Here is a 23376-nt window from a genome sequence, read left to right as displayed (position 1 = left end):
GCGGCTGACGGGGTGCCTGGGGAAGCGCCCCGCTCCTGCTCCACCACTTCAGCCCTCTCCCGGTGGGGGCAGGCAGCTGCTGCCCACGGGCATGGGGCACGGCCATGGCGTGGGAAGTGCTGGCTGGGTCGCAGCACGGCCCGGTGCAAGGGGCACGTGGCGTGAGGGCAGAGCAGCTGGGCTGCAGCTTGATGGCCCTTTGCTTGGGGACCCCTTTTGTTTCAGGTGAGTCACTTTTTCGAAGAGGTTTGCTGTTGAGGGGAACTTCTCTTTCCGTGCATATTTCAAAGCTTGCTGAGAAAACGTTGGTGATTGAAAACGATAGTGAAGCAGGTGGTTTAAGTTTTTGCATTGCCTGCCTACAGTCTCACTATCACTTCCCCCATTGAAAAGGCGGAGGGGGGTTGAAACGGAACAACTTCCCCTTGTTCTGTTAAATAAATGAAAAGTGATTCAATGTCCAGTTCTTCTTTTTAGGAGAGAAAGTAGCTGGATTGTAACAGGAAAAGCCAGGACTAAAAAACCGCAGCTGGCTCAATGTTTGGATGCTTTGCAATGCTGAATGGGACTTGTGTTTACCTGTCTTTTTTCTTCTCTAGATCAAACATTATGAATGCACATTGCAAAATGTATTGCCTGGGCAATGACAGCTGTCTTTTTTTTCCTGTGTTGACTTGCTGGAGGGACGAGCACAGCCTCCTCTTCGCGAACTTCCATCCCACCTTGTGTTTGCAGTTCTGCTGCACTATTAGCTTCTTGGGCAGCAACAGCTGTGCAGCAAGTGCCAGAGGATGTATTTGCTCTGGTTATAGCTAGTCAGCCCACTTGATAAATCTAATGAAACTGAAATGTACTGCAAGTTATTGGATTTCAGGAAAAATCTGCAGTGGTTGAAAGCCTTGAGCTGGAGAAGTGCCAAGGCTTCTAGCTGTCCAGGACCACTAAGATACCATGGTATGGGTGATACTGCTACTGTAGAGGTGTGAAACAGATTTTTTTTTTTTCACTTATATGTAGAAGTTGGAGTGACAAAGAGACAGAAATTTAATTAAAATGGATATAAAGCACATTATTTGAGCCTGTAAGACAGGTGGACCTTGTGGTTATCTCTAGCTCCTAGCCTCAGGCAGCCCAGTGTTGCTTAGTTGTAACTGCTAAGCTGTCTGAGCCTGGGAGGAAGGAGCTAGCTGTGCTAGGATCAGAGCCAGGGAAAAATTTATTTTCTTCTTTTTTTTTTTTTTTTTTTTTTTTTTTTTTCTAGTCATATTGGTTACTAAAGTACTTTGCTGTGAAAGACCTGCTTTCTAGTGTAGTGAACAGCCTGAGGACACCTTCAAAGCTAGTTTAGTGAAGTGTGGCCACACTGGATTATACAAGCTTTGGTGCTTGTATCTGGGGAGGGGTTATCTAGAGTGACTTTCTTGACAGTGCTGGGAGGGATGTGCTGAACTTCTTGAAAAGGAAGGCCACTTTTGCTGTCCATCCCCGAAAGTGTACTAATTCTGGGTCAGATTGGATGAACATTGCTTTGAGAAACTAGAAGCAATGGAAATGGCTACAGAGCTTCAGGACTACCCCTCTCCCTCCAGGCCTGCCTGTTAACACTGACTCTAGAGCTGGCAGTTCTCTGCATACCCTATGTTCAGCCCAATAGTGAGTGTGTTATGCACTAGTTATAACTAGGAGTGAAACAGTATATAAAAGGACTATCAGGGGTTAGAGCAGGGTGGAAGGTCAAGATTGCTCACTTCAATCCTTGTACCTGCTTCGTAGTTGGGGCCTGAGGCTGTCAGCCCCTTTGCTGCCTCTGTTGAAGGCTGAATGGCACCGAAGTCAGACTTGATACCATCTGTGAGTGTCTGGGGTACTTCGGTGGGAAGTCCTGTCTTCACTAGGCCATATAGGATCTATTTAAAATGCAGTTTGTGGCTGGTGTTGGTAGAGCTAGCTCTTGCGTCCCAGAGGTTATTAGCATAATTCCTAGAAATCTCAACCAAGAGGAGGGTTCCCTTGAACTAGGTACCCTATGTGTATGTAATGGTATAGGAGACATGCTTTTATCTGCAAGACTGGAGGAAAAAAAGACTAAGAAAAGGCAGGATTGTTCTCCCCATTTTTGTAAGTGGAGGCATGGTGCAAAGGGCTATTAAATAAATGTCCCAAACTGACAAAAGGAGCTGTAGCAGAGCCTCCCACTGCATTAGCTATTAGCTTTTCTTTAGCCCTTGTGTTATTTTTACTACAGATAATTTGGTTAAAGCTGTTTTGCTTCAGTGAAGCGAAGATGAAGTGGGAGCGGGGTAAAGCTCTGGTCTTTCAGCCCAAACAGGAGTAAGAGCAGAATGAAAAAGAAAAGTTACATAGTCTGCAGAATGAGTTCAAAGTCTGCTTGTGACTGTGTGAATCCTGACAGCATGCAGTGTGTGTTTGGGGTGGGGGGGCTCCACCTGGACAGGAGAAGGCTCCTGGGAAATAAACCTCTGATCAAACAGCATGTAGGGGTGGCAGCAGTTGACCTTCTGTTTTGTGGTTTTAAACTGACACTAAAAAGGGGGAATGGAACAGCAGTAGTTAATGTTTAGGCTTCTTTTTGAGCTAGGAAAGGGAAAACAATGATGTTCTCTCTGGAATGGTATTGATACGCTCTTCTGCGTCTGTGCTTCTGTCATACATCCTACCACTGTGGTTTTGGCAAGATTGAGCCTGGGAGAGTCTCGGCTAGTATTTGAATAGCCTAAGGCAAAAAAGTAGTAGGTATGTTGGAACAGCCTTTTGCAGGCAGTGTGAGCTTGCTCTACGCGTTCTCAGTTGCTGTCCAGAGGTCTTGTAGCAGCACTGAGCTCAGCCAAGAGTGAAGCTCTCGTCTGAGAGGCCTCAGTGTCATGTTCACCGGAGCCACTGCACGTGTGTCTGGCTTGGAGTGTCAGCTTGTCTCTGCTTGAAAAGTACTGTGCAGATATACTTAGTTTAGCTAATATTCTCCAAATCCTGGACAACCTGAGGCTGCTGTCTGTACAGCCTGGAGTACAGTGTTTTTCCTCATGATCGAAGAGATGCATTTCTGTTTTTTTCCAAAGTTATAGAGCTGCATAGTTCCTTGTATGATCTGCGTAAGGACAAGCCTGTGATTTTGCTGTTCACTTTATCATTGATTTTCCTTTTGGGAAATACATTTTTTGCAGTCACAAATAAGAGCAATCCCCTGAGAATGTTGTGTGCTGCATTGAGAAAGGTCCCTGAGGTGTATAGGCAATCATTTTCCTGTCTTTCTCTTAACCTAACTCAGTCCAACAGTGAAATCCGTTCCTTGGAAACTTGCTTCTTTTACCTATGGAAGCATCAGGAGCATCCAGTCTGAATAATGCCCTAGTTTAGCTGGAAGGGAAAGTTTATTTTTTTATTATTTTTGTTTGCTTGTTTTTTCTCTCTCTCTCTCTTGCCTCCCGAATACTTTGTCAGGCATTCGAGTTGAGTAAATGTTAACAGAAAGCAGATGGCTTTAAACATTTAGAATAAAATCCCTTTAGGTTGCAGTCACTGTAATGGTATAGTCCCACTAATTCTCAAGGTCACTGTAAAATTCTCTGGGAGAAGCAGTTTAGGAAACACCTGAATTTCCTGTCTAGAAATGCTTAAGCCTCACCTCTGCTTCAAAACCGATCATAAAGCCTTTCAGAAGTGTGTCATTAGAAAGAATAAAAAAAGCAAATGGCCAGAGAAGTTGTCTTTCCCCAGCCCCCTAGTTAATTTAGGCTCCCTTACGGTGTCAGTGGAGCGTGCCGTGCCTGCCTGCCTCTTGATCCCCGAGCAGCTGCCTCAGCCGTTTCAACAGGGAGGCCAAGGACTCACCATTCACCTCAGTGTTTGCATGTGTTTAGTTCAAGAACACTGCGTTTGGGGAAGGTACTTGAGGTGTTGCCTGTTCTGTGTGCACAGACTGCACAGAGAACATGAGCTTTGCGGTGGTGAATTCCTCCAGTAATTCGGTACGCTCTGAATTCAAAAAAAGAAAAAAGGCACCTTTTCTTCGTGAGTGTGATGCAAAGGAATCTACTTAGTTTCTCTTGACCCAGGGAGAGGCATGCCCTGCCCACCAGCTTCACGCATCAGCTGAACTGCTCTGAGTACTTGGCAGGACCTGAACATGTGGTTCATTTGCTCTTCTCCACTTCTGCTTTCTTCAGGAAGTAAGTGCAGCAGCTCATCAAGTGATTCACAGTGGAAAGTTTAAAGAGCAGAGTGGGAGCTGCTGGGTGCACCAAGATGCCTAGTAAGACAGAAGCAATAAAGCCAGTTTCTCTGGACGTGGTTATTGCCTGCAACAGGAGCTGCTGAAACTAGGAGCACAGGTATGAAAGCAAGAGGGAGGAAGTGTTGAATTGTACAAGGAAGCTGCAGGTATTATCCTGTAATTGGTTTCTTGTGACAAAATCATTTTCAAACAGCAAAGATTTCAGTGAAAGCTTGTCCCAAACTATGCCATAGAGAGGAAGAAGAAGCAGGGGTTTGCCTGGATCCTTTGTTTTAGAGATGATGGTAGAATTGCAGGTCTAAGGGGTACATCTATTGCTACTGGAGATTTGTTTGATTTGGTGTAAGTGCGTGCCCTTGTCTCATAAGCCTTTGTTTGGGGACAATTAGAATTGTCAAGGTCTTGTTCCTTTGTGGTTATTTGTTACAACTATGTTGTCCATGGCTAACTGGACATATTCTGTTTGTTTTTGACCTGAGGGTGTTATTTTACACCTCAAAAACAAGTCCAATATCTGTCTTTCTTGGCTACAGTAAGGGCGCATGCAGTGTAAATAGAGTGGAAATTGTTCCCCATTAGCTATTTAGAAGTTATTTTTTAAAACTGACAAAATGAAAATTGAGTGCACAAGAAAGAGGATGATTCAGTTTTATCACTGCTTTTGGACTGCATGGAAAATTCTTCAAACAAAGGTAAAAAGAAATGCAGCTAAGTGTTTGAGACTAAATTAATGATTTGCCAGGTCTTACTTTGCCTTGTCCAACTGAGTTTTACTCAAAATGAAAATATGCTTGAACAAATTAAGCCCAACTGTGAGTTAATGCAACTCCTCTGGTAGTAATGGTGTCCTACCTCCTTGTAACAACCTGGAACAGAGTAGTTAACGTTTCTGAAAAATGGCTTATGTCCTACTGAACTGAGATTTGTTCTTTGAACAGTACTCAACCCTCTCTAAGTGTTAAGTCTTTTAAAACTCCCCTGCTTTTGCACTTTGTCAGTGCTTGGTTCAAGGCACCAACTGGGTTGGGCCTCTTGTATAGAGTGCTGTGCCAGAATTTGGGAAGAGATAGTCCCTTCCCCAAAGAAATTACACTCAAATAGATCTAGCAAGAATAAGTAGGGAGTTGAATTTTATAGCTTTTTTTTAAATTCACTGAAGTCCTTACATTTGGGAAGATAAATAGTGTGATGTCGAAGTGTAAATCTTTTTGATGTTTTTTTTAGGCTTACTTCATGAAATAGTATCTCAAGTTTGATCATTAAGCATAGGACTGTAAGACGCAAATAATATATAAAAAGCAGAGGGAGCTTGGGGGAGAAGGACAAAGGTGATTAGGAAAGACAAAGACTGAAAAGAGTAAGTGGATAGGGCTTGGCGCAGTGTTGTTTCTCAGGTGCTATCATTGCCACCTACGAGCACAGAATGGTATGAGCCACAAGAAGAGAGAGACAAACTGAAAGGCTGAAGTGGAGGAGAACCAGAGTTACTAGGAAGAAACTGATTCTAGAAAAAAAACCCAGGAGATTCTGTGGAGTGCTTTTATCAGTTATGACATTGGATAGCTTTCCTTGGGAGATGGTGGAGTCCCTGTCGCTCCACTCATCTAAAAAGATCGATTGGCACGACTGTTTAGAGAACTGATTTAGCTGGGCTGCCAAGGAGGGGAAGGAAGTACAAGGAGGCATCACCCAATGAATTTTGGGATGCTGTGAACGAGACAGTTTCTGACAGTTATTAGAGTGTTGGGGTATAGATTACCGTTTTTTCCAGAGGCTTACTAAAAGGACTAAAATGCAAAATTTGCTGTCAGACTTTATTTTGTTTCAATCAACCATCTTGCTCTGAGACCCTTCCCTAGTAACAAACAATTTTAACACATAAATGAATTTCTTGATGTTGGTGCAAATTGGGATTTTTGTAGCTGGAATGGATGGGATCACTCTCTGGACTGCTGAAGGAGTTAATCCTAAGTAAATACAATTAATTCTTGATTAAAAATGAGTAATTAAAAAATAAATCATGCTTTTTCAGCCAGTAAGCACCCCGCCTGTGCTCCTGTGAGCTTTGGTCAGGCCAGCTTTCCCTTTTGTCTTACCAGTCTGAAAAGGCCTAGCCATGTTGTAGTGTGATTTCACACAGACTTCATTTAGAACAAAAGGGAAGATACATGAGTAAGTTCCACTTCCTCTTTGTTAACTGATACCACTTTTCGAACGATAGCATTCAGTTTATTCGATATATTTTCACTAATAAGTCTTTTTATTAGTTAGACTTTTTGCATCATTCTGATATTTATAACTTACCAGAACTGAAACAAGCCTTTAATTTACCCTATAGATCAGGACAAGTGGTGGGATGTGATAGGGAGTCAACGGATTAGACATTTCCAAAATATCTAAGCTATCCTTAATACCAAAATCTCAGATCCTGGGTCTGTGACGTGCTGATTGGTCCAGGAGAGTAATTATCCTCCAAGAGGAATAGAAAGTACAAAGGATTTTAAAGGCTAAATGAAACTGTAAATGCAAGAAAAAGCCATTAGGCAAAGGAATATTTAAAGCAGATAGTGCAAATGCAGAGAACAGATTAATGTTTGGGTCTGATATTTAGTCTAATATGCCTCGTGTAGTCCAGACTGTTGGAGTAAATAGTGAAATAGATTTTAAGAAATTTGAGTGTACGTGGAAGTCTTTAATCTCCAGATGTACTTGAAAGGAAAGTGAAGATTACATAGTCTATTACAATTAAGTCTCCATTAATGAATTTTTGTGTGTATGTGTATACCTGGCTTTAATAGTTTCTGTGGAGAGGGGAAGATAAGACAATGCTGTCTGTAGTAACTCATTACATAGCTTCATATCCTGAGAATTTGTTGAGTAACCAGCCTTGCTGTACCTTAGCTGTGTAACCAGTAAGAAAGGCCTACTAAGTAAATCATGAATAGAAGACAAAATTGATAAACACATTTGCCTGTCTTCAAGCAGTGCCACTGATTGCTCAGCTGCTGGTTTTGAAAACTGTAAATACTTCTGTTAATATCTCTATGCCTCAGTTTCCCCATCTGTAAAATGTCTGCTTCTGCAAAGGATGTTGAGATTCTTACACGAATGATCAAAGTGAATCTAGGAATTGGGTAGGAGTGTGGGTTACTTGTTAAAATAGAGGTTCACCAAGTCAGGTCTTAACAATGAAGACATACTGACATTTTATGCTCTTCCTGATAGCATTGATTTAGGCTTAGCAGAGTAGCTTCCAAAATGAGAGGGTTCCTCCAGGAGCAGCATGCCATTTGGGTTTTGACAGCAGCCTCCTAAAAAATAGTGACTCTGAACTATACTCTTACTGACTTCCATAAAATATTACCCATGCTTTCCCAGTATAATGTACAGCTCGGTGATGACTCAAGTGGGCTAATGTCCTGTACCATGGCTAAGTATAGCGTATGACAAACATCCCTCCCACACAGTCATGAGGAACAGAGTCTTCCTGTTTACTTCACGGAGGCATGGTCATCATACTACTTCTGCCCACGAGGCTTTGTTGTTTTCCTCAATTATCTGTTAAAACAACAGCAGCCACCTTGAGGTGGGCAGCTCTGGACTGGCACTCCTAGAGTCTGATCAGAATCTTCTCTATCTCCTAATGATGAGTGGAGTATGGACTATGGTAGAGTAAGTTCCCATCCACTGGTGTGTGGAGGATCAGCATTCACATCCAGGGTGGATGTCTGCTGGGACTGTCTGTTCACTGCAGGTATTTTGGTGTGCAGTGCTAAGGTGGTGTCATCCTCTTCACTTCAGAGCTGCTGCTTGAATGTGGAAGTGAAATTGGTTCATCTGGCATATAATGGGCAGAGTGCAAGCAGTAAGCAAGCTGCATAGCTGATGGATGGTGAAGGCAGAGAATCCCAAATGTACTATTGTTGGCTTGTAATTCCCAAACCTGGATGTGTGTATTGATGTAGGAGGACTGACTTGTCTGAATTACACTGCTTTTTGGCATTTTTATTGATACACTAAAATGGTGAGCAAGGAGCCACTGTAGGGAAAGAGGAATACTGTCGCTTTTGTGTTTTGAGGGAAGTGTAATGATGAAGGTTCTTCTAGGTTCTTAGAAGACAATAAATTGGTCAAGTAAAGCAGTGAGCTGTGTTCAGCTTGGTAACAATACCCCAGCTGCCTGCCTATGCTGTGATAGTTTCTAGAGGTCATATCCCTGAATTTTGAGTAGTCAGACTGTGTCCTAGACACTAAACAGCATATGGCTGATTTTGTTGGAGACTGGGAAACTGGAAAAGCTCAATTTCTGCTGATTTAAGTGGTGTGATTGTGTAGGCTCTGAGTAGCAAAGTGAGGCCACAGAGGGCTGGCTATGGCAGAGGAGTAGAGTTGCTGTGGTACCGAGCTGAGTCAATGACCTTCCAGAAGACTCTGGATTCAGGACTGAGAACTAGATGAGAAGACATGAGGTGGAAATGAGGATATTAGAAAGATTCCTCCACCTGTAATACAAGGTGGTCCCATAGTAAGTTTGATATTGATGGAAATCAGGCTGCTAAAAGCACCTTGGTCCTTTACGAAAGCATATTCAACTCAGTTTACAGAATCAACAAAACAGGTAGTGTTGTAGTGAAAGTACTTACCTTTTGAATAGAGCTGTACATCTGCAGGACAGAAGAACTGAGTGTGCTACAATCTAGGCCAGCACATCCAAGCCAAGGTGGAATCCTTTGCTTGTCCTCACAGCTTCCATTCCAGCCAACATCTCCAGCCAGTGCTTGCTCCCTGCTCCAGGTCCCTTGTGTGAGAGACACGCAGCTTAGTTTGGCATCCATAATTAACAAAATGTGTAACCTTGCTCCTGAATAGTGCTGTTCTGTTGCAAATCTAATGTTGGTCATAATTACGATTTCTGTTTTACAGTAGGGGAGACTGAGATATGGAGAGAGTATCTGGCTTAGCGGTAAAGATGGGGCTAGAACCCAAATTTTCTACCTTGGTTTATCAATTTGTCCTACCAAAGGCCAGATGAGTTGTGTAGCATATACAGGCACATCTTATGGGAAAGAGCACCTTCATGTGATTGCAAGTGTAGTGATGCTCTTGCTCAGGAGCAGAGTGCTTAGCCATTAGAAGCAGAGGAAGAAATAGTAGCTGCCAGCATTTCTGTGCTTCTAAACTCCCCAGCTCCAATGCTCAAGGCTGTCAGTGCCTTGTTTCATGGCACAATGAGATGGTGGGGGGGGGGGTGATGCTACCAATAAATAATGCAGTATTTTTTAACTTGAAGTGTGATTTCAGCATGGACAAAGCAGCAGAACTCATGCAGCAGCTTGAGGATTCACCTGCCAAAGCACAACAGCAAGAGCAAAGCTCTGATGAGGGAGGCAAAGCAGAAGTGCCAGGACGGGATGCTGGCAGCGAGGACAGGCTGCCCCAGAGCCATACCCTCCAGTGGGAGACTTTAGTGAGACAATTTGTGGAGTATGAACAGGTGGCTCCGTTTCTCATCCCAGAGGAGCAAAAGAGAAGGCTGCTGGACTTTCTCCCCCTCTTTTTAAAGGTTTGTTTTCCTCCTTATTGCATTTGGTGTGGATGCTGATGACGTGCTTGAATTTGTTATATGCATTGTGTGGCCACCCTAACAGCCAGTGATGTTAATTGGTGTATAATCTCTGTCTAGGAAATAAGCCTTTTTTCTTTTTCTTTCTTTTTTTTTTTTTTTTTCCATTGGGAGGCTGGGGAAATGCAGTTTCTTGTCTGTCTTTCATCTAACTAACTTGTTAGCATGACAAAAATGTGTGAGAGAGCACTGCTTTATTTATGTGACTGGCTAAATTCTACTCTTGGAGTCAAGGAATATGTTTATGAAACAGGTATGTTTAAAAGATAGTACTATGTGAAAAGGTTACTCCATGTGTGTCTTGGTTTATTACTGGGGACAATTTCAGCCTGAGATAACAGTTGTGGCATGCAGCCAGGTAAGGAAAATGCAGGCACGCCTGCCAGGCTCAACCTGGAATTTTGGGGATAATGATAGTGCTGATGTCTAATTGTAATGTTTGAGAGAATTTCTGTTGCAGATGGGAAAACCGTGGCATGAGAAAAGGAAGGTCATAGCATGGGTCAGGGACACAGCTGAGATTAATAGTTAACAGGCTGCCCCACTGATTTGATTCCCTAGAGCTCCCATGAGCCAAATATTTGTGAGATGGACACACTGAAATGTGGTCCTGGAAGAATCTTTTTGGAAGTGGAAGTCTTTAGCATTGCTAGTATTTGCTCAAGTGTGTGTAAAGTGCAGGGAGCTCTGCACGAGGGCGGAGCACAGTAGTGTGAGAGCCTAGTGAGAGGAGCAGAAAACCTGGCTTACATATAAGTGTACTTAGGCCATGTCCTAGCACAAAGAACGATTTTTCTCCTGAATTAGCCAGAGTATATATGGGCTGTGGAATTTGAGTCTGTATTTTTATACTCTCTCACTATGTGTGTATTTCAGAAAGAAAATAAAAGGTTATTTTTGGTGAAGCCATGTTTTAGTGATGGTGCATTTCAACCATTTGTATGTGTGTGTTTTCACTGCTCTTGTGTGACCAAATTCAGACCTACCTGTTCCCCACCTATCTAGGTCATTTTCTAAAGAGAATTTAGTGGGAGGTGGGAAAGCTGTTAATGACATGGTCACTTCATCTTTGTGGGAACGCTGGGACACTTTGAGAGGGACATTTTGAAATGTGTGTGCAGGGAAATCGCTGTCCTCATCGCTATGAAATCTTGGTGTTCATGATAGTAAAGAAATAAAGTCTGTAGAGTAAAGAACATTTCACTCAGCTGGATGAAGCATGAACCTGTGAGGTTTGTGATCTTGGTGCAGAGTAGGACTATGAAATGGCTGTAGATGCCGGGGCCAGTCAACGGCACTGAAAGAGGTCCACCCTTTCGTGTCTGTGTGATACAAACAGATTAAGCGCGGATTGAGTGGATAGGACCTGGTGACATCTGCAGCAAAGACTTTGTAATATCTGAGCACAAACTTACCCTGGCCAAAGGTAGTGCAGACAAAATGAACAGAACAGGCTGCAAAAGTGCTGCAAAAGAGTCTCAGACCAGAAGTGGCCTTTTCACTTGATCTAAGACACTGTACAGACATTTTATACAATGACTGGGAAAAAAGCTTCTATTTTCACTGCTTCCGCTTTGCTTCTGAATTTGTTTGCATAGAATTGTGCCCCTCCTGAACCAAAGCCCAGCTTGGACAGAAGTGTTGCTTTCCACCTAGGTGCCTGTGTCACCGAAAACAAATCTCTCTCTCCTTGCGTATGACACTACAAATTCTGGGACAGACTTGGCTTTTCAGAGCTTACCACCACTTTATCAGCTCACAAAAATCCTGGCTTTGCAGAGGGCAGCATTTCTTTCTCAGTCTGTGAAGACTGCTCTTCAAAGTTAGATCAGATCACTAATACTGTTACAGTTCTCAGTAGAGAGGCACCTTCTTATTCCATGAATCCACTTTTTAAATAGCTCACTGCAAATATTACAGATCTTTCCCAGACACAGCATAGCAGTGAAATGCAGCCCTTTTGCTTGGAGCATCTGTTACTCCTTTCTTAGAACTAAGTTTTCAGAACCCCTGTCTTCTTTCTCCCTTTGATCTGCATAGGGAATACACATCCTTAATCCTTTGAGGGTATAGATTCACTCAAAGAAAATAGCTTTACAGAAGAAGATAGTTTCTCCAAACTGCCCTTTCCTCTGTGAGCAATTTTCTCTGGGTTTCTTGTGAAATTCTCCTCTTAAGGTTTTTCTACCTCAAATTTTCAATGGAAATTAAATTCTTGCATCTTAATGTCTCTTGAGTTCATTGCAGCTGTTTCACACAATTTAGTCTTTATCCATCCTGTGATGAACATGAAATAAGCAAGTCTTTACCTGGTAAGGTTATATAGAGTAAGTTCAGATGTGATGATCATTAAGTATGAATAGCAAGAATGTCTTTTATGGGAAGGTCATTTTTTCAAAGCAAAACCTTCAAAGGGCTAAGGCTTGTTGTTACTAACAAAAGTGACGAAAGAAAGCTACAAAAGTCTAGAATTCTTATGAACTTAGAGTTTAGAGACAGCAAAGCAAGAAATCATGTATTTATGCTCAATCACACTTGAGGAAAAATAAAGTTTAGTACATCTGGGTAGAAAGGCAGCAATTCCTCACGAGGCTGATTGTCACCGAGGCACTGACTATTTTGTAAATATGCAAACTCATTATGCATTTGCCTTCTGTAGAGCTGAAGTTCATATGCATAAGGGTTTGTGGAAAATGATTTCCTGAATTGTAGTAATGCCCACAAATAGGGAATTTTAAATTCCTAAAAGATATGACTTCAGAATGTATCGACAAGGTAGATGCAGATTTTTTATTGGCTTAATGTTTGCTTTTCTGTCCTAGGACACAGATTCTCCCTCTCTTTTCCGAGATGAATTGGAAAGAAAGGAACGGCATTGCTGTGTAGGTGTTTAGGTTCAGATGTATAGCTAGAGCATTTTGGCCTTGCCTCGTAGATTTAGAAGTACATTGTGGAGGATCTGGCCCTTTAGCTTTGAGTCATCATATCCTTCCCCATGAGACTTCTACTCCTTTCCTTCGCATAAGAGCTTCCTGCTTTGTGCTAAGCCCCGGGTCTGGCCTGGGAAAACATGTCCTGGTTCAAATTGTACCTGTGGTAAAGCTGTGGGAGCTGACTCCTCTTCTTCCTGTTTAACTGGGGTTTCTGCAGAATTTCTCTTTCTCTGTGGAGGATTTTCATTCTTGGCTTTTCCTTTCCCTGTTTCATCACTCAGGTACTAGTGCATCTCTGTCTTTTTGTCTTAGTGCTTTGGCTTTTACTCTGGCTGGAGAGAGAAGGCACGAACCAGGACCATGGTTGTGGTGTGGGGGCTTATGACTCACTGATGTCTGGATGCAGGAGGAACAGGTGTAGGAGAAAGATGTTAGCCAACTGGGAGTCATGTTAATGTGACCTCTGTAGCTTTTCTCCATGGTGCCTCAGAATGATGAAAGCATCAGAATGTGGTTTTATATGGTTGGTCTTTTGAGCTAGCATATCTCCAGAAAGGACCTCAGGGCCTCAGAGGGAGATATGTCATCCCCCTCGACACTGCAGCAGGGTCTATAATTCCACATAGGCTCTTCTGACTTAGTGCCCTGTATAAAATTGTTGGGAGTTCTCCTGATTTGCTGCCTGTTTCTCCCCGCCCCCCCTCCCCAAAGCAGGAAGGACAGAGGCTGACAGCAGAGAGGGAACTTGCAGCAGAATATTAAACACCTAGAAACAGCCAAGCGTAAGAGGAGGGAAAAAATCAGATCAGACTGAATTTTTTTGAGTTCCCCTTAAAGGCAGATATCCTGGGGTGGAACCAGATTGATCTTCCAGATGCAGATTTTGTATAGGCACGAAGATGAATATGGAACTGATTTGGGACTGTCTGTACTGGAGAGCATATTCTAGATGTTAGTGTCTGACCCACATAAAGTTAAACCATAAGACTATAAATAGGAACAGCAAAGGCCTGGTCTGCAGTGAGATGGACTGAGTAGGCTTTTGCACAAACGTAGCACTGCTGTGAGCCTGTGATTGCTGCTCTCTGCTGGATACGGTCTGAACTTTTACAGTCTGAACTGCTTTCTGTTGCCAGAAATCTGAGTGTCACTGGTATTCTCTGAAGTGTTCAAAGCTACTGTCTTCAAGGAAAAGCAACAGCGATTTATTCCCATTTCCTTCTGGAAAGGATGTAGCATAATGACAGGCATAGTGTATCTTTAAGTGGCTGGATTTCTTGTCGCTGTGTTTTCCTAGCCAGTTTTTGTTCCTTGCAGATCTTTTCTTGCTTTCTGCATCAGATACAGAGTCACTAGCAGACCTTGTGGCTGTGACTGAAGTTCTCTGAAGCTATTTTTTTCACTGAAATCTGAATTTTGATTCTGATTTGAATCTGAATCAGTTATCCTGTTTTTTAATATTATTAAAAATGAACTGATAGGAATACTGGCAATTGCATTTCACTCTTTTGTAGCCAAAATAAATGTGGTTGGACACAGTTTCAGAAAAGTCAGTGCAGTGCACTCTACATCTAACAAAGCAAAGAGAAAATGCTGTCCTGATTGTTGTAGGTATTCTCTACTTGCTTGATTGCAGGTGTGGCAAAAAACTGTCACTTTTTTGGGGAAAAAATAACTTGTCCATGTGCAGCCTTCAGAGCAGAGAATGAACAAGTAACTGAAAGCAAAGGTAGGGGATGACATCTATGTGTAGAAGAGCATCTCAAAGAGTTGCACTGATTTCTTAGCAGCCAGTATTATGGGATGTCCACTCCAGATTATTTTAGGAAAATTGCCTTATTTTTGTTACCTTCCTTTCATCATCTCACTCTTACATCTTTATTTTTTTCTGGATTGAACTTGTTAAAAGAATACATTGTTATAAAGGAACTTGTTAAGGTTACTGGAAACAAAGGTGTCCCATCCTGATCTTTGGATGTGATTGCAGCATTTCTGCTAAGTAATACACTAGTGTCTGTGATATTGGATGTTCGGTATAAAAAAAATAATGAAACTTGGGGAAGCTAACTGAATGCGATAGCATTAGTCCACTGGAATTTTTTTTTTTTTTACTATTACTTTTGGAGTTAAACTATTTTTTAGAAGTCTGGACAAAGGAACGTTTAATAGGGGATCTTTTTGCCAGATTCAGAGCAGGGAACCACTCTGAATCAAGTCATGTTGCTGTTCCTGTTGTCAGTTCCGCATTGACTTGCTTGTCCATTCTTGAACAAGTAATTTATAAACGTTATTTTACTTTGTTAGCTATGCAGTTAGGACAATAGTTTTGTGTTTAGGGGTGCATATTATAGCATATAAAATGTTTAGAAATCCTGGGCTAGTAAATGTTTATTGTCATAATTTCAACACTTCAGGAGTGCTTCTCTTTCTGTAAGAGAAGTGAACTATGCTCATAATTTAAGATGGTGTGTAAATTGCTAACCAGGCAGGAGTGTCACTCCTGGCATTGCAGCATACATAGCTCTCAACCTCATAGACAGATGGGCTGATCAACTCATATTATTGCTGCAAAAGGATAGCCAGTGCCTTTAGGGCTAGGGTATAGCTGTTGTTCAGCTCTTCTTCCATGCTTTGTTTCATTTCCTTAGTTTGTAACAAAGGTTATTTCTGTCCTGCAAGAAATGCTGGGTTTTCTGGCCCTTACTTTCATCCCATGTAAGGATAGAATTTAGGCATGCTTTAAAAATATCCAAAGGATTTTGGCTTTTTTCTGTGATTTTATTTATTTACTTCTGTTTTTCCAGCTAGTCAAATCAACCTGTTGATCTGAAAGAAATAGTTCAATTTCAAGAGAGCTTTGGCAGTGAAGTACTTTCTGGACCTGTATTATTATAGCTTCTTTGCTATAGATCTCTTGCAGTGCTCCAGAAGCGCTTCCAGTCTGGTTCAATCTCTAAGTAGCTGAGATTGTAGAATGACTTGCTGAACACAGAAAATACATTTTAAATTTTATTTTTACCTAATTAAAATTTCCATTTTTGCTAATGATGACCTTCAAGTTTGGGAGACGAGTTTTTGAAGAAGAAAATGCTTTTATGGAAAACTCTTGAACAACTGCAGCTGTAACTTCTGCAGGGTACAGAGTGTGCATGTTGTATTTGGAAAGGGACTAGCATACTTTTTCATACAAATAATTAGTGGTGCACTGACTATGACAATCCTTTTAGACAATTTAATTGTATGCATTGGGGAATATGTCAGTGTTCTCTAGCAAGTGTGTTACATGATTCAAAAGGTAGTCACAAGTTGACTCAACTAGTGTTAGGCTCCTGCTTGTCTGACAAGCACTGCCTGATGATGCTGATGGAGGAGGGAATTTTGGACGGCTATATTAACTTTGTTATTTACATATATTAGTGTGTCTGAATACACCAAAGACATACTATATCAAAAGCATCCAACCAATTGCTCCTGCTTGCATTTCAGGCCTGGGAACAATCTGCTGGGATAATTTTATTTCCCAGCATTCCGCTATTAGCCAGTGAAGTTTCCAAACTCCTGACGAAAGAGATTAAGAAGAACCTTAATGGCAAGCCTGGAGGTAATAATCGTGTGACACATCCACTGTGTGCTTATTCTGGGGCTATGCAGTCATTCAGTTGTCATCAATGTTACGTTATGCACAAGGGGGGAGAGAAAATGCTAGATGTAGCAACTCTTGATTGTTTAGTTGGTGTGAACTAGCACTGGTATTTGAGAATTGCACTGAATCTGGGCTTGAATGCATACCATGTTGACCATGGTTTTGGGACCTTTGCAGGTGGAAATCTACAATACTGGACAAATGCAGTAAAATAGCATGTTACACTTACTCTTCTGAGAAATTTTATTAGTGGGATAAGTACTGCTAGCCACGTGTAACTTTCATGTTTGCTATCAGATATTCTTTGCCTTGGTCAGCTGGCAGACTTGATGAATTTGGAAGGTATTCCTGGTGAAGCTTGTAATTTTGTGAAACATCTAGTTTACATTGGCTGGCCTGAGCCTGGTGCCTGATCAAGATCCATTTAAGTCCTTCCATTTATTTCAGTGGGCTTCTGTTACTGTAGTTTTGTTTAATTAGTCAGGTCTGTTAAAAAAGGATCAATAAAGTATTTTCATCTTTCATTAAGGAATTGAAATTTTATGTTTCTGTGATAACAGAGGAAGCTCGGTTAGCCTTGGAGCAATTGCTGCAACAGAAAAGGGAAGTAGAAGATGGCTACGTGCTCCTGAAATCGGTGTACCTCCTCTCACAGACTGATTTGGTAAGAGAAGTGACTACAAAGTTTTTTTTTTTTTTTTTTTTTTTTTTTTTTCCCCTTTGGTTTTATTTTTTCCTTTTTAGTTCTGAGAAGCTGAGCAGCCACCCCAGCATTTGAACATCTATGTCTCTTAATGTATGTGCTGTCCTCAGTGCTTTGAACATCAGTATGCTCAGAATATGCAGTCAGAGGACTTCCCACTAGGTTTACAGTCTAGGCTTTTAAAAAAGAGCAGGTAGTGCTCTGTCAGATGCACTTTTGATTTGATCATAGGCAGCTGCTTTTTCCAGTGTTCCTCTGATTTTCTTCAAAATGTATCCCTGCTCTTCAGCCTTTTTTTTTTTTTGTAACTTCAGCTTACATATCAGGGAGGATGACTAAGCAAGGACCTCTGTCTGATAATACTGTGGTTAGATTCTTCATTTTGATAATCTCTTATTTTGAAGCACTACAGAACATTTAATAAACCCTACGTGTGCAGCAGCCCTGAATGCTGACTGACATTAGCAATACAACCTGCCAGTGGTGTAGAAGGGGTGCAGTTGTCTCCAGCATTGAGCTGAACAGTTTGTGTCCATCTTACTAGGATAGATGAAGATAAAATCTTACTGTCAGCTGTTAATGGACATGATCTGTGTCACGGGAAAGAGCTCTATAAAATTATACATTGGTAGTCACAGCACAAAATTCTTGGTGGGTTTTGTGCTTATTGCAGATTTAAAACATGTTGCCTTTTTTCTGTAGCACAGCCTATGACAAAACTATGTCACAAACCCCTCTCTTCTGTTTAGTTTGCTGCTAATTGTTGTTGTTGTCATTGCGATTATTACCTACCAAGCAACCATACTGTGACATTTCCTCTTTTCTTTAAGTTTTACTGGGCCATAGTGGAGATTGGAAGAAACTAAGTCCCGAAAGAAAAGCCAAGGCCTATGGAAAGAATGAATTTTTCATTTATAAAAGCTACGATTAGAAGTAATTGCTTAAAAATATAAAGGCATTACAGCTAATTGATACTATGCTATGCCAAGGATGGAACAAAGACCTTGTGCTTTAACACAGCAAGCCTCTATAACTGTAGGCTGACCAGTGAACTAATGATAAAGAAGGCAGTCTGCTCTAGGGCTTACCACTATTTGGCTGCTGGTTAGTTTGCAAATTAGATGCTTTATCTCCTGCAGGCTTTCTAATGCAGGTTGTACTTAGTAACTCTGTCAAAGTCCTAGTTCAGAAGGGGCGAGAAGTCCTGGGAACAGCTGGCAACACATCGTCAGTGTGCTTGCTTCCCCCAAATGCATTTGCAGAGTGGTGATACGTGATTGCCATGCTTGTGTGCTCTACAGCAGTTCTAAGAATAAAATACTTAAATAGCTGTTCATGTAGCATGACTGCAACCAATGTGTAAAAACACAAGGAAAGTGCAGTCAGTTTTTGGAGAGACTGATTTTTATTTTCCTTATTTAGAGGACTCTGTGGAACATCATTGGATCTGGCCTTCCAGCTGCTCTGATGCAATGCCTGTACCTTTTCTTTACTTTTCCTCTGAAGAAGGGCAAAGGTGATGGAGAAACAAGTGAGGATGACAGTCAAACTCGGGAGATGCTTGTTCAGGTGAGATGCTTCTCGGGCTGTTTCTTTGCCCTTAGCACTTGGGTATTCACTCAGACTTTGAATTGGGGTTAGTGACTGTTATATTTTTGCGATCTTCCTGATACTTGTTAAATGCTTTTCAGCCTCTAAATTCAATCCTTTCTTTGGTGACATTTGAACCAGTTTGAGATGACACTGCTATAGCTTTCATTTTGTTGTTAAACAAATAGCATGACTTTAAATTGGAAAAGAAATCCATTTAGAATATCCTAAAGGCAGTTTTACTTGTTTCTTTCACTCTATCCTTCCCCAGACATCAGTATCAAATTGTAATACCCTCCCCCAAACCGCAATTAAATGTAGCCAAAACTGCTGATGGATGGAACAACCAGTGATTTGATTTTTTTTTTCTTCTTCTGTTGGATCTAATTTACAGCATCCAGTTTTTATTCACTTGTGTTTAGGTGTTTGGGAGGGCTTTGATACCATCATGCTACAGTCTCCTGTGAGCTGTATAGTGATCTTGCCCAGAGATTTTGTGCTACTTTAGTTTCCAGTGGGTGCACACAGCTATGGTCAGGTTGGGTACCTGCTGGCCATTGGATTTTTGCATATCTCCTGGATACTTGCAGGCATGTATAGTGCAGCTGATGTTTGCTCATTTTTCAGATAATGCATAATATATACAAAGAGGAACAAGGCGTAGAGGAACTTCTGGCTGCTGATAAACTTCAGTCATTGATTATAGCGACAGCTTCCCTGTGGGACCAGTGTAGCCCTTCATGGAAAGTACCCACCGGCCGTGTGCTGCGAACCATTTCAAAGGCTCAGACCAAGAACAGCATTGTGTATCTACAAGGTTTGATTAGTAATCTGGCTTTTTATTTCCTCATACTTGTCCTGAGAATGAATTCATGAGAAGAATTTTCCCTGGGTAAAGACTTACATCATCTGATAGTCAATCACCTGCAAATTACAGGCTTTTCACTCTCTAGATAGGAACATTATTTAGTGCTGATAGAAAAACTGGAAGCTGATTTTTAACTTTTTTTTTCTACATGAAAAAGTAAATTATAGGCAGGAGACTGTCCCACCCAGTCCCACTGATGCAGGCAACCACAAGATGTATTACTTTTTAAATTATGTGATTTGACATGCAGGTCTAAGGCTTAGCAACACTAAATACTGTTCCTCTTGTAATGCCTTCAACATTGTATCTTTTGAGACAATGTCATGATTAGTTCTGATACCCTCATTTTTCCTAGGCTTTATGAGAGTAAGCAATTTCCTTGTTACTAAGAAGTGTAAAAGTCACTAGTCTCAGTTTCTTAGAAGGAAAAGCATCACTGTAGTTTTTCATTGTTTTTTATTTGGGTTTTTGATTTGTTTTAATTTGGTTTCCTGGGTGAGATTGGAAGACTGAGGAATAATAGTTATTCCTGAGTGCAGTGAACTGCTTAGAAATTTGGAAGCTCTGCAGGAAGGATTGGTCATCAGATGAGATGAGGAGGACTAAATTTCATTGCTCAGAGCAAGATACATGTATTGCATTACACCTGTCTTACTGAATAAAGAATTAATCTGTGAACACTGCACAGAATGTGTGGTTGACTTAGTGCAAGATAATTAAATGTTTTGGCCTCTACTTGCTTTGTACTAAGACAGCCAGATTCATTGCTTATCAGTTTTGCTGGATGGATGGGGCATTTACTGAGGCTAAATCAGCTTTTAGGGGTTAAGCAAAGAAATGTATGCCTGCTTCAAGAAAAAGAAATGTTCTTCATGTAGCCTCTGAATGTGATTTTCTTCATCTCTCTTCCTGCCTTTTCTCTAGAAAAAGTTAACTCTATTTTATTGGGAAATAACTTTTCCAGCAAATTATTCAATTTTTGCTAGTTACTTTGCACTTGTTTGACTGTCAGTCCTTAAATACCTGCTATAACTTTTTTTTTTTTTTTTTTTTTTGTTTCCACAGCTGTGGACTGCATTAAAATAGCTATTCAGAATCTCTTTAAACTGGCTGATACCCTACCTGCTCATGATGTGTGTGAAGCTGTTAGTATCGTTTTGTGTTTTGTGAAATACTCCTATCCCTTATCATCGGCTTTATTAACAGAGTTTGAAAATAATGATGGCTACCAACTCCTGCTAAAAATTTTACTCAGGCAAGTATAGATTTTTTTTTTTTAAGTGGGTTTCTAGAGGATGGTAGAACTTTGTTTTCAGAAGATATGGTGATCTGTTTTAAAATGTAGAACACTTAGGTAATTCTGTGTGGATGCAAAGCCAGTAACAACAACCCTGATATTACAAACCATGTTGCTGTTTTAGGAGAGGAAGCAGTGCTTGCTTAACTTCTCCTTAATTAACTTTAGGAGAAGTTAGTCTAGAGGTTGAGTAGGGGCTTACCAATTACAAGACAACAACTCTTCATCAATTATTAGTATTAAAAGAGCTCAAGGTCAGAGACACTTCATTCTTATTTCAGTTAAGTGAACTCTTAATCCAAGAAGGCAGCCAACTAGGGAGAGAAAGCAAATTTCTTTGCACAAAAAGAAAATAAATAAAAATAAACAAACCCCAAACTTACCTTATCTGAAATGGGTAAAATCTTCAGAAATGAGATGAATGTGAACATACTAGTATAAAACCTCACTAGTTATCCTAATCAAAAGTACAAAGTAGCATCTTTTACTCCCACTGATGTTTGTACAGTCTAATCAGACTCTTGAGTTTGTCGTCAGGACTGTGCCTTATGCCATTTTTCCCAGAAGCACTGGCTTTGTTCTGACTCTTTAATATCATATGAGGAGAGCACCACTTGATCCACTGTCATTTCTATTATGGCTTTTCCTTTCCTTGTACTTTCTCTCCAACACTTGCTAGAACATTGGTTCTTGATCAGTAGCTTAGGCTGTGGGAGTTACCTTGTAATTTGGATCTAGACTATTGTAATTTGGATAGTGAATCCAAAGATGTCCATAGATGAGTATTATTTGTGATGATGTTTTGGACTGTACAAAGTTACTGACCTACAAAAAGAAAAAGGGTTTGTTTCCGGTTTGATTTTTTTTTTCCCCGCTCAGTCCTTTCTTTAGACACCATAATTTGTCCATCTTTCCCTCAGAAGTAAACTGTGCTAAGATGAATATTTCTAATGAAGCTCTATCCATGTAAGGGCATAAACAGCTGAGTTGCATCAGTAAGGGCTATGACTGCCTCCTTTCTTTTTAAATGATGCAGCTACACTGGAGAGAAATAACATACAGGTTTTCAGGCATTCGGATTTGTCTCCCTAACTTATGCTCTGGCAGAAAGGGTGGGGGAGAGAAGGGGAAGGGTTGATGAGGGAGGAAGGAGAGAGAAGGGAGAGAGATTCTTTCCTGATTTCTTTTCTATGAGCAAGTTTCCCTGCTCTCATGTTTGGAATTTCTTCTTCAGGTAAAGATAATCCTGCTAGTCTGGTTCTTCCCTGCTGAAAATGGATGCTAGCATTTGCCCTGGCCCTGCTCCCCCCCTCCCTCCCCTTGGCTGGCTTGAAACAAACATGGGTATTTTTCTTTAGACACCATAATTCTTTTCTTTTTTTCTTCTGAGAGGTTTCCCTAACTTCCAGTGTCAGCCTATTGCTCGCCCACTAACCCAGATACTACTGTTCTTTCACAAAGCTCAGACTAAACAATATTTTTTCCCTTCTCAATTTTAAGATTTTTCTGTTAGCTACCTCATCTGGAAGATCCCTTACCTTTACCAAATGTATGTCTACTTTTTCTTTGGAAGTGTAATCTTGGCCTGGATCAGAAAAAACATGTGAAAAGTCTGCTTTAATTTTCAAATCTCTCATCAAAATTTATTATTTTTTTTACAACCAAAACAGCACTCTTGAGAGAATTATTCTTTTTTTCCCATGTACGTATATATAATTGAATTGAATTTTAAACTACACTCTCCTTTTTTTTTCAGAAGACTCTGACATTGTTGCTTCAATTTTCTTTTTTGGTTTTGATTTTTTTTTTCTTTGTTCTGACCCAGGATGTGGCACCACAATGTGGAGTTACTGTTTGTAGGATGATTAAACGAATCATAGAAATAAGATGAAAAGACAGTAAGATAGACTGGATATGGGGAGTCCTATGGGTAGCTCTTGTGCTCAGTACACAGTAGTGTATTGAAAGTGTTATTGAGGCATGATCATATGACAGTCCTAACCTTTGTTTTTAGATGTGAGGGGTTGCAGGAAAATGAAGGAGACCCCTATTTAGAAGAGATTCTGGACATACTGACCTGCCTAACAACCTGTGGAAAAACTGAACTGAAAGTTTCTGGCAATATTGCACACCCGCAATTACCGCACTTTAATTTTGAACCAGCACGGTCTTCTGGTACAGTATATACTTGTGGCTACGTAGGCGAGTTGCAGAAAAATGAATTGCTGTGTGTTATGCATCTAAGATGGAGAAAGGAGCATGAGATCTTCTGATCTATGTGCTTGGCGCTGCAAGAGCCTAAACTTTGCCTACATCAGAGCGAATTGACCATGCCAGCTGTAGAGTCTAATCCCAGGTTGAGGACATGCCTCCCAGTCACGTCGCTTGGGTCTGTTACCCGTATTTACATTCTTAGATACGATTTAACTTTACAGTTATGGTGAGTTATTGCAGTGAGTCATGGATA

At 40.9% G+C, this 23376-nt stretch overlaps 1 protein-coding gene across 1 annotated transcript in view; it reads left to right on the top strand.

The window, feature by feature from the left end:
* The first annotated feature begins 4295 nt into the window (after positions 1-4295).
* Positions 4296-23376, top strand: part of WDFY4 (WDFY family member 4) — a 147524-nt gene continuing 128443 nt past the window's right edge. The window contains exons 1-8 of the mRNA XM_062579707.1: positions 4296-4349; positions 9543-9815; positions 16295-16409; positions 17012-17115; positions 18577-18723; positions 19372-19561; positions 20678-20867; positions 22924-23084. Coding sequence (XP_062435691.1) covers positions 9555-9815; positions 16295-16409; positions 17012-17115; positions 18577-18723; positions 19372-19561; positions 20678-20867; positions 22924-23084 — 1168 coding nt within the window. The 5' untranslated portion in view covers positions 4296-4349; positions 9543-9554. The remainder of the gene's footprint in view (positions 4350-9542; positions 9816-16294; positions 16410-17011; positions 17116-18576; positions 18724-19371; positions 19562-20677; positions 20868-22923; positions 23085-23376) is intronic.

The sequence above is a fragment of the Rhea pennata genome, chromosome 7, assembly GCF_028389875.1.
Source record: "Rhea pennata isolate bPtePen1 chromosome 7, bPtePen1.pri, whole genome shotgun sequence".
Lineage (NCBI taxonomy): Eukaryota > Metazoa > Chordata > Aves > Rheiformes > Rheidae > Rhea > Rhea pennata.
The sequence above is the reverse complement of the archived record's forward strand: the minus strand, read 5'-3'. Positions and strand labels throughout refer to the sequence as shown.